The sequence below is a fragment of the Labrus bergylta genome, chromosome 11 (assembly GCF_963930695.1).
Source record: "Labrus bergylta chromosome 11, fLabBer1.1, whole genome shotgun sequence".
Taxonomy (NCBI): Eukaryota; Metazoa; Chordata; class Actinopteri; order Labriformes; family Labridae; genus Labrus; species Labrus bergylta.
This window is the reverse complement of record NC_089205.1, coordinates 5,212,130-5,223,476: the sequence shown is the minus strand read 5'-3', so window position 1 is coordinate 5,223,476 and position 11,347 is coordinate 5,212,130. Positions and strand designations below refer to the sequence as shown.

The 11,347-nt window shown below is 39.6% G+C and overlaps 1 protein-coding gene across 2 annotated transcripts; it reads right to left on the bottom strand.

Annotated features, from left to right (window-relative positions):
* Window positions 1–4,104: 4,104 nt before the first annotated feature.
* tnfaip1 (tumor necrosis factor, alpha-induced protein 1 (endothelial)) lies at window positions 4,105–10,518 on the bottom strand. Of its 2 annotated transcripts, none has more exons than XM_020649013.3 (7): window positions 10,345–10,518; window positions 8,245–8,600; window positions 7,751–7,920; window positions 6,881–6,964; window positions 6,510–6,562; window positions 6,181–6,376; window positions 4,105–4,893 (listed from the first exon to the last, which is right to left on the bottom strand). In XM_020649013.3, exons 2-7 carry the CDS (start codon window positions 8,489–8,491, stop codon window positions 4,663–4,665), a joined length of 981 nt encoding a protein of 326 aa, XP_020504669.1. In that variant the 5' UTR covers window positions 8,492–8,600; window positions 10,345–10,518; the 3' UTR covers window positions 4,105–4,662. The 2 variants fall into 2 exon arrangements, with proteins under 2 accessions (XP_020504669.1, XP_020504670.1); XM_020649014.3 differs by having other exon boundaries at window positions 10,349–10,518.
* Between the last annotated feature and the right edge of the window lie 829 nt (window positions 10,519–11,347).

Below are 11,347 nucleotides of genomic sequence, written 5' to 3'. Positions count from 1 at the left end.
AGAAATATTAAAGGGACCCGCAGATTACAAAACACCTACCTCAATGCCTATTGCATGTGCATGTAAAATGCAGGAATATTCCTTTAGCATTATTTTTAGCTGAATGGAACAGCCATATACTCATCATTAAAATGTCCAGACAAAGGAAATAGACATATTTACACTTGAAAAACTGAAAGCAGGTGCAGATTTTAGCCTATATGTGCATAAATTCATCCTCATTTGGTACACTTGCGTTTAAAAAAAACCGGGCAAGAACAAGCCTTAATATTAATGCAACACGTCCAAGCCTCCAACCGTGAGTGTGTTGAAATAAAACAGGAAAAAATATAAATGTGCGGGTCGACAGGCTGTCAACACATCGCCTACCTCTCGTTTGACGTTCCATAATAATTTCTCTTTGTAGTCTTCCTCAGTGGAGCTCTCCATGTCTGTCTGTCCGTCTGTGTTTGTTCAGTGTGTGTCTGTCCGCGGTGAGCACGACACAGCCCTGACACACTCCGTCCGCTCCCTCTGAACCTGCTTTCCCCCTTTTTATTTCTCGTTTCCTTCTTCCCTTCGCTCAGCTGGACTCTGACGCAGCCGAGCAGCCCGGCCGTGACGTCACATGGCCCGCCTTCCTCGGCGTACTGATCAATGGAGAAAATCTCAGAGAGCCTCCCAGCAGCATCCAGGCCCCGCCCAGACCTGCTGCCCGCGGCCTCTCAGCATCCAGCAGCACAGCAACCTGTAGAGCCTGCAAGGTTTATTTTTAGCAGCGTCTTCCTTCTCTCCTGGAAGAAACGAGTGACAGCAGGGGAGCTGATATTCTCATGTGAAAGGTGTGAAACAATCTAAAGACATTTAGGATTATAGTCAAAATGCACTCATATGTGGCGGAAACTTTGGTTGGTAGTCACAGTGCCCATTAGAGCCATACAAACAAAAGGGGGCTGCTTGATATGTTGGTATCAAATATTCAAGTATATCCAAAATCTGCAGTTCCCTGAGTGGCCACTTGAGAGGGACTATAACAGTGAGCCAATCCCCATTCACTCCAATGTTAAATACCCACCTTTATAGCAGAGGGTGACATGTTTACAGACTAATATGCTTTTGGCTGTGAACTCATTTCTCTTACATCACAACTGAACGTGGTGTAACTTCTAATACTCAAATAAAGGCTCAAATGTATATAAAGGAACAGGTGGATATGCTAGCTGTCTGCTACCTCAGCTAATTCAGTCACTGAGCTCAACTTATCTGCTGTGTTTGTGTTGATGGTGCCTGACTCCAGTATGCTATAACCACAAATGGTAGCCTATTTCATGCTATGGGTAATACTGAGGTACACTCTTTACTTAGCCTACATCTGAATTGGACTAAAATATAAACTGGTTAACTGTTGACCTGGATAACCATTTATTTTCCAACCACTTCTTAATGAAGCCAAGTTGGAAGTGCAAAAAAACTGCAGTTCCTCAAGTGTCCACTTTAATCCCCATTAGATCCTGAATCAGAAATAAATATGTTTACAGACTGGTTCAAAAATAAGATTTGGTCTCCATGGTGGATGATTTTTTTGTTTTCACCAAAGCTCTGAGTACAAATGGTCTATCGTAAAACACACAGAGTCTATCAACATAGCCAGCTTCGGATGTGAACATGTCAGACTTGCAGCTTACTGTTTCAAAAAGCTCTCACCAACGTGTAAAAGCCTGTCCAATATTTACTCCAGATCAGCTTCCTGCTAGGTCACTTCTCTTTAAGGCTTCATCCGTCACCGTCCTTTTTAGTCTCTCAGCTGTTGTTATCAAAAAGGAACAGTAATGGACTTGAGCTTGTAAAGCGCTTATCTAGTATTCTGACGACTCAACGCGCTTTTTACACCGCATGTCACACCCACACATTCACACACTGATGGCAGAGGTTACTATGTAAAGTGTCCATCAGCATTTAATAATCTATTCATACACTTTCACTCGCTGCCAACGTAGCAGCAAGAGCAACTAGGGGTGAAGTGTCTTGCCCAAGGACACATCAACATGTGGCTGCAGGAGCTGGGGATCGAACCCCTGACCTTCCAGTTGAGAGACGACTCTGTGTACAGAGACGGGCTGCTGTGTGTACTAGTACCATGAAGCTGTACGCACTTCTCAGGAGACAACCGTGTGCAGCATCAAAAGTTACATAGTGCTGAAAACAGGTGACCAGGCGCAACTACTGAAACTACTATTTAAAGGTGGAAACATGACATATTGTTGCTTTAATCTTCCCTTTAATGCAGAAATGACTTTGTTAAAGACGGATGATGATGAACAATTTCTGTGGGAAAAATGAGTGTGACATCCAACCCCAGTCTCCCCTATTTTTAGAGCAGGTAACTCTTCAGTGCTTATAAGGGAAGAAACTTGCAATGCATTTAATTAGCTAATTATGATGCAGCTCATTTAATGACTTCATTCACAAGCTTGCCAGGGTGGCACCAACACTCAGGAGGGACTGCAGCTCATCCGTGATGTTTCTATAAATAATCACTGTGAAGCACACTGTGGTCATCCTCTGTGACTATGCCAGGCAGGCCGGCTGCAGATACATGACGTCACACAACGTGATCTAAAGAGCAAACTGATTTGGATCGAGTCACCTTCATTACACCTGCTGCTGGTGCCCCCATGTGGGCTGAGGGTGTAACTGCAGCCATCAGACACCATTTTATTCAGCAAAGCTTTCCCTTTAAAATTTGCATGATGATTTGTATTTGAAATTAAATAAATGGTTAATATATGAAATTCCAAAAAGTTAAAAACTAAATCTTGTGTGCATAAGTTAGATAATATCCTCAGCCGTTCTGTAATATAGTCATGGGCTATAAAAAAAGTAAACATCTGCAAAAGAAAGATAGACATATAGTTAAAAAAATGATTAAGAAGTTGAAAATATTTTAACACTTAATATATAGTTTTCTTTAACTTCTACTTCTTAAAATAAGCTGCTTTTTGTTTTCCAATTTGATGCTTTTATCGATTGCTTATTTTCATTCTTTACGTACGTTTTCTTCTTTATCTCTACTTTACTCATTGTATTGTTTTCAAATTCAGATTTGAAATTGCTCCTAGGTATATATAAACCTAAGTCTCTTTCATTCGTGTGGCTTACACATATTCAGAACAATCAATGTCTGAACAAAAAATGCTGAATAAATAATGAAGCATTATAGATATGCTGACATAGACTGTGAACTTAGATACACTGTATTTGAAAGCAGCTGGTTGTCAATGACAGAATTAGTGTTGTAAAGAACCCAATGTTAAAGCGAGAGCCTTAAATGTATTTATTATATTCAAGTCTTCATTGACAGTGCTGGAGTCCGTTATCCCTGCATTGTGTTTAGTTACTGAATCAGAACGTTTTTTTGGGGGTGTTTTCGGCCTTCATTGGAGAGATTGAACAGTGTATAGAATTGGAAATCAGAGAGAGAGAGAGTGGGGAATGACATGTGGAAAGGGAGCCACAAGTTGGATTTGAACCCGGGTCGCCCGCTTGAAGGACTACAGCCTCCATACATGGGGCACGCGCACACTAACCACTGCGCCACCAGCACCCCATCAGGTAGTTTTTTGAAGAAGCAAGATGTCCTACCTAGAGATACATAAACATTTATTATTTTAAGACAATCAGTCTTTTTTTTTTATCACTTTGGTGGAAATAGGGTTGTCATGATAAGAGAATTTCAAACTTCGATACGTTAAAAATCGCACAATGACGATATCTGTTTTAATACCATGGCAACAAAAGTACAAGTCCTAGACATGCAATATTTTGAAATCTCGTTTTAGATCAGCAAAAATAGCAGGCGAACTCGTGCACACTGTCTAAATGGCACAAATATGTTGACAACAACACGACTGTGCAACTCAGACAGTACTCTCTCTCTTTTGCTTCTGCAGATCTGATTGGTTTCCTTTTTAAGCTTTGGCAGTTTACTTCGTTTATAACAGAGATTGCATTGTTTTAAAACATGTGGTATTGAAGAGTATCGGAGTATCAAGACTTTTGACAACCTTAGGGGGAAGGAAGTGAGCTTCAACACAAATAAAAGAATAAAGATTCAGGACAGAAAAGTGTTGAATAACAAGAACTTTTATCTTCTCAAGTGGAGAAAGGCATCATGGTAAACTGGATTAAAAGAGACACACTGATTGTGGGGAAAAAACCTAAAACAGGTTCATCTTTGGCAGACTGGCTGTAGTAAATGTTGTTATAATGTGTATGAAAAATATAATTTATAAATATAAAACATGCTCTCCTGCCGATTAAGAGTGGAAGTGCTTTGATTGTTACAATATTTCATCCAAGAAATAGTGCATACTAGTGATTTACCCTCTACTACTAGTCTACATGTTAGAATAAAAATGTTCCGCAAATAATGAATATTTGAAGAATTTGCTCTGAATTATTTTATAATTCATAAAGTTTTATAGACAGAGCAGATGACATCACAGCTATCTGGGATAAGAGTCAGATTTAAAACCTATTAGGCCACAGTTGAAACCTTTAGATAGTGGTAAGAAAGTAACTTAGAGAAACATTCACAGGAGAAACGTCTGAGCATCACCAGGTTTCATGTTTGAATGTTCGTCCTCGATGTGAAAAGCTGAAGTCTGTGCAGCGTCTTCAGTCTCAGTGTCCGAGTTGCCGGTCGTCGTACGTGCTGTACCTCTTGACGTGGATTCGACGGACTCGCTCTCTGAGCTCGGATCCTCCGGGCCCCTCTTCTTCCTCGCTGAGGGAGCCACAGTTGTTGTAGCTCCGTCTGGTCGCCTCGAGCAGCGAGTTGTCAGGCAGCGGCATCGTCTCATAAAGCAACGTGTTCAAAGTCTCCTCGTAGATGCGCGCTTCAGGAAACTCCACCTGACGTAATAAGAGACAGATACAAACCATCTCTACACTGTGATTGGATTTATTGAAAAAGGTCAAGTCGTAGTAGATTTAGCCGTGTTTCAGTCATGTCTGCAGATCAAGCTAAACACTGGTTGTGTTAAATATTGCAGTCTGATTGCTACCGGACAGAAATATGGAAAACAAAGTCACATTAATCATCTGTCAGGAGGGACTTATTACCAATGCACTCAATGAGGATCAGGCACAAGGCATCTTCTTGTCACTCCACCAGATGCACAGTAAGGTGCATATTTTATAAAATCATTTTTAAACATCCTCGCTCAATATCACAATATACTGAAGTACCAAACATGTTCCTCCCACTTGACCCTACTGATATATGATCCAATTGTCAAGCGACAAAGCCTTTGATGCGAGTGGTATACATATTAAATAGAATCAAGTTACTTGGAAATGTATTCAAATGTATTTTAGTAACAACAAGTTTGTAGGCATATTCTGATTTTATCAATGAAAACTATCAAGCCAACCACTATTAGACGGAGCTGTAGCTTCGTTTATTGGACCAGTTCTCTCAGCTCTACTGCCCGGATGTTAACCAACACAGTGGACAGAGGACATCTTGAAGTACAGAGCAGATAAACTGGAATATAACAGATCATCTGCAGCAATGAGAAACCACATTCAGCACCGGTATGGCGTGTGGATGTTAACCTGCAGAAGGCCTGAAGGTTGTGGGTGCCAGCACTGCTAACTCTCATTTTTACATTGTCGACACTGTGAGCCTGCTCTGCTTGAACAAGTGTTTGCATACCTTTAGACAAGTTGACTATGACATTTAGAAACATCGCTAAATATGTAGCACCACATCTGGATTAAACTACCATGAAATGAATCAATCACTGCAGTGGTAGACCAGCAACTCCTTTGTTTTGCAAGATAAGATTACCGTTTCCGCATATGGAGTTTGGTGGCATTCAATCCACTGTTTCTGGTTGGAGGGGAAAAAAAAAACCTTGACAAAAGGCTTTTATTGGCATGGAACTTCTTGGGAAAAATCAGAGCCTGCCAGTGACAAAAAATGCAGTGGATGTTCTCTGATTGGGTACATTTGCTACCAAGGATCAACTTGTAAGGATATCAGCTGTTTTGTATCAACAAACCGAAGTTATCTACTGAAGCAGTTGTGAAACTTGCTCCAATTTGTCAATTATTCCCTAAAATGTGTAAAAATATGGCCCAGGCTTTAAAATACCATAATAACCCTTATTTAACCCCCCCCCCCTCCCTCCTCACCTTAGTCTGCTTCTTCTCTGTGGCGTAGACGATGGAGGTGCAGCAGACTTCAGCCAGCTTGCGACCCTGACCGTAAAACGACCAGCAGCAGATCTCATCTCCGATCACGTCTTTGATGAAGAGGACGCGGCCGTTGAAGCTGAGAGAGAGCCTGTCGAACAGCTCGATGTTCTTCAGCAGGTTGTCGTCTGAGTTACTGTCGAGATGACGAGAAGCTCTTTAATCATTCAATCTGCTCTTCTGGCCTGAGGCTCTTTACTTTCTCTGCATTTCCACATTACATCTGCACTGTTGGAAGCAGTCAGACCTCTAAAGAAAAGCTCTCTTACCTGGTGTAGGAGTATTTGTTATTGCTTCTGTTGTACAGCAGCTTCACCACAGGCTAAGAGAGGGAAAAACATACCAAGGAAATATCAATTTTATTGCTGTGATACTGCAAAATGCCAAATATGCACATTTCAGTATCAACACACTGCTAAGACATTTGTGTAGTTTAGACAGTGTTCCCTCCCTCTTTCTCTCAGAGCAGGAGCATTTTGAGCCTTTATCCAGGTTGTTGTTGTTGTTGTTGTTGTTGTTGTTACATAGCACTGAGACAGGATCTTTCTTCAAGAGAAGCTGCTAACATGCTTTTCTTTTTAGTCAAAAATGAAAACATTAATACTAAGAAAACAGTTTCCAGACAACAGTCTGCGTTTACCTTTGTCGAGGACTGGATGAGCCTCTCCTCTTCTTTACTGGAGGTGACCACAGGTATAACACACATGGGCTGCTCTTTACTGTCCTGTCAATGACCACAGAAAACATATACAGGTTATAAAGTGTTTGAATAATTATTGTCTTTGATGCTCCGACTGTCTCTAGGTTACATTTTATAATGGGTAAAAGTCACAATTTAAACGGACTATAAACAGGTTTTAATTATCTCTCTAGGTAAGAACAAATGTCACTGACTAAATATGCAGACATCTTTGAGATTGATATAAACCAGCCACGTGGACAGGGCTGGCTCTGACTGAATGCTTAGTGCTATAACTATCAGCAGTAACATTAATACACACAAAATCAACGTTACAATAAAAAACCCTGACAGGGATCATTTACTGCAACATCAAGACTTTCACTTTCAGAACTTAATCTGAAGCTTAATCATTCTGTCAACGAGCACAGGACTTTACATGTAGTGAAGTTCACCATGTGGTATTAGAAAACCAAAGTATCAGACCTTTTCCACCACTATTATTATCATTATTATACAGCCTTACTATGGCCTTCATCTTTATGAAGTAATTATATATTTTATTGTGATACACACTTATGCTACTATGTTTGATCTTTGATGCTTATAATCTTATAAACCTTTCTTCTGCTCGCTAATACTGTATGTTCTTAAGCATCCATTCATTGATACTCGTAATATGTCCAATAACACATGGCAATGATATAAAGGCAAAGAGACTGTCATGATAGACTCTGTTGCTTCATGCACTATTTCTGCGTTGTTCTTTTTACATCATGTCCTGCCTCCTCGTCTTCATACTCTGAACATCAGTCAGTGTGTTTAACTGACCTGCAGGGTGTTTTGACAAAGCTCCACCAGGCCCTCGATGAGGAAAAACTTTGCCTCAGCCAGCAGCTCCTGGACGGCCTGACGACCTTTGGGTAAAGTCACCGTGCTGTCACGCAGGTAACACAGAATGCTACCAAAGTGTTTCCCACTGCGATCGATCAGGATCCAACCTGTACATAACAACAGAAGATGATGAGAATCTTAACATCTAGAGGATATAAAAGGCAGGTATCTCTCAGCTTTCCCAGAAAATGCTTAAAACGTACGTATATAAAGTAAGTTTTAAATGTGAAGTTTATTTTAGATCTTAGAACTTTATAAGAGAAATGGTCCACCAGTTCCAACATTGGTCTTTTTGCTTCACATGATTTCCCTTCTTGAAGTATTTTTAAATACTTCACACAGTCTGTAAAACATGAATGTTAGTGGAAAAGATAATAAAAACATGTTTAATTCATTGATTGCAGAAAAAAAAAGGTCAGCTTGTGGCTCACCTTCTTTGTCAGTGAACACTTCTTTCTTTCCGCTGAACATGGCTCTCAGCATGGATTCCTGTCTGGTCAGCACTTGCAGCGTTGCGTAAAACAGGGTCCCCCCCACGTTAAGCCGCACATACTTGTTGCCCAAGCCCACTGCTCCACGGTAGCTGGAGGTCTTGGTCTTTGGACAGGTCAGAGGAGGGGCTGGGGACATGCAGTGGGACTGGGTGTGATGCTGGGGCAGGCAGCTGTCCCCGGACATGTCCCTCTGGAGGTAGATGACCACCCTGCAAACGGAGGTCCGAGGGTCCCCCGCCGTGGTGACAGCTACTGATGAGGCCGCCACAACCTCTTACTGTTCCAGATCATTCCTGGAAAAACACACAGAGCTGTTAAAATATGTATATACTATCATGTTAAAGAATAAATAACTAATATTATGATATGATTTAAAAGGTGCATGTGTCTGAAGCACTGTGTTAATTGACACAAAAAGCAAAGTAAAAAAAAGTGATACTTAAGCCATGTTAATACTTTACAACCACCATGACAGTCTCTGAATGATTCATCAAACAATGTTTTTGAATGATAAGGGTCAGAAGCAGACAGATGTAAGGTTAATAATTGGGTCAGTCTGGTTTTAATAATCTCTGAGAAACTGACTGAAATGAAAAAAGTGTTTCAACGATCCATGGTCAGTGGCCACCTCTACTTTACTGTTATCTTTCCTATCAGTTCCTCTTCGAGATAAAAGGAATGTGAGTGGGCAGAAAACCAAAAGGGAAGGGAAGGGGCACAAATCAGTGAATAACAGGACAAATTATGGGTTAATCCAAAAACGTAGGCCCATTTATTTTTTTTAATTACTGAAATTCCCAGCTCATATTTTATCTCTATCAACCCACTGTATAGAATAAAGCATGTCAGTGTTACGTGTCACAAGAAAAGTACAAAAGGTTTTATAAATAAAAAAATGGATATTGTAGGTTTCATAACTTGGCTAGTTTGTGTCAAACTTCAATCTCAACGACGATTCCTGATCATTTCTCCGCAAAAATAACAGGGACAGGGTGTTACCAATAGCTAATCCAATTTGACTTGCTGTTACAGTTAAGTTAAATGACTATTTCAGAGTCTGAATGTAAGGTATGTGGTACTATAGGCACGGTGGTCAAGAAAGCCGTCGTTTGCAAAACACCAGTCTAGCCAGCTGCCCCTTAAAAAAATGATGCTCGTATACAAGGACTCTGAGCGCCCAAAAAGAAGGAATGCGGCTGCGTATTTCAGCAACTTGTTATTGAATATGAAATGTAAAATATGAATAATACTTTAATTAAAAAAAGTATGTTCCTCATGTCCCTGTCTCTGGTCCTGAGAATTTTCAGCAGATTTCACTGTAGTTTTTTTTAAATAGTTAAAGGTAAATTCTGCTCAGATTGCATTGAGATACTTTGATATTTTAGTCATATTGATTATTTTATTTTGAAAAATATGTGACAGGTAACAATAATCTTTCAATGGATTATTGTTCTTCGTGTCCCTGGCTGTGGTCCTGAGAAGCTTCAGCAGATTTTACTGTATAGTTTTTTTTTTAAATAATTAGAGGTAAATTCTGCTCAAATTGCATAGAGATACTTTGATATTTTAGTCATTTTGATTGTTTTATTTTGAAAGATCTCTAACAGGTGACAATAATCCTTCAATGGATTATTGTCCCTTATGTCCCTGGTTGTGAGGATTTTCAGCAGATTATACTGAATGTCATTTTGTTATGGTATCCTGATCAATTGGTCCGGATGATACTTAAAGATGTAAAGCAACAAAACACGTCTGTAACGTTAACTTCCACCGTGGGTGTGTTTTGCTATTGTTAGCAAAGTTAGCTCAACTTTTATGATGTAAGATAAACAAGCATTCCATACAAGTTGACAGAATATTGACACTAGGGCCGAGTAGTACAATAGACATACAATTCGTTAAAGAGTACATACTGACATTCTTAAAAAGTTAAAGTTGTGTGTTACTCCAGATTGATCAATGGAGTTATCGACTTTATCGTCCCCGAGCTAACACAGCTAATTCAGTAACATGTAACTAACTTTAATGTTTACTCACCGACCTCTCCGCGCTGTCTTCGGGTGTTGTCAGAAAGCCACACTACATAAGGCTAATCAATCTTTCTTTTGTCGTTGTGAAAAAAAAATACTCCAAGGGCATCTAGTTCAACTTAAAAAAAAAAAAAAAGTATGTAAAGTTTGACTCTCGCCCCTCTATCGTAGTCTTCTTCGTGTGATGTTACGGTAGTTCATAGGTCGACAAACACAACGCTGCCCCCTAATGTCACTTACAGGCATAACGAGCCGGTAATAAATCCGCTTTCATGAGGCAAAAATCACAAATATCAACTAGAGTTATGGCATGTTCATGAAGTTTTTATTCCTCTTGAGTCTTTGGTAACTTGGCGTAGACTTATTTGTGCATTATTACATAAAAGGCGATAATTAAAGCCTTTTTAAAGAATTAAATGATAGAAATGGAAACCGCTTGAAGTGATATCAGGTCTTTCTACCTAAGTAGGCTGTAGTCGCACTGGTTGGTAGTTTTATAAGAAGAATCCAGTGGTGCCTAATGGAATATATAGGTTTTAGGCCATCCTTTCTTTCCCTGTTTGTAATAAGTAGAAGGTTGAATCCAATCCGGATAAGATGGCTGGTTATTCTTGAATAAAACCCATGGTGTTTGTCATGGACTGGTGTAAAATAATTTAATAAAATAGTTTTTAAAACAAGGCAATTTAGGTCCCATGTACTAGTAGTTCCCCAGGAAATGAGAAAGAGATATATAGGCCAAGACCTGAGGATGATTATTTAAAAAAGAAACAACCAAAAAAAACATTAAGGCCTATACAGCAAATCAAAGTTAGACAAAATCAAATGAAAATGTCCAATCTTATGAAGGAAACCTTACTTTATTTTATTTACAATCTCAGATTTATGGACTATGTCTCATATTTGTGGCGATAGTAAATCTTTATTTTGACATCTTCCCTCAGATGTTTAATTTGTTAGCTCTTAGTTAAAGTGTTTCCTTCTCCGAAAACTGGCCTCTGCATCCTTTG

Coding starts and splice junctions, on each gene's coding strand:
- tnfaip1 (XM_020649013.3), bottom strand. CDS start 8,491: ATGTCCGGGGACAGCTGCCTGCCCCAGCATCACACCCAGTCCCACTGC. Junction 7,921..8,244: donor AGTGTTCACTGACAAAGAAG/GTGAGCCACAAG, acceptor TGTTATGTACAG/GTTGGATCCTGATCGATCGC. Junction 4,894..6,180: donor CAGAGAAGAAGCAGACTAAG/GTGAGGAGGGAG, acceptor TTATTACGTCAG/GTGGAGTTTCCTGAAGCGCG.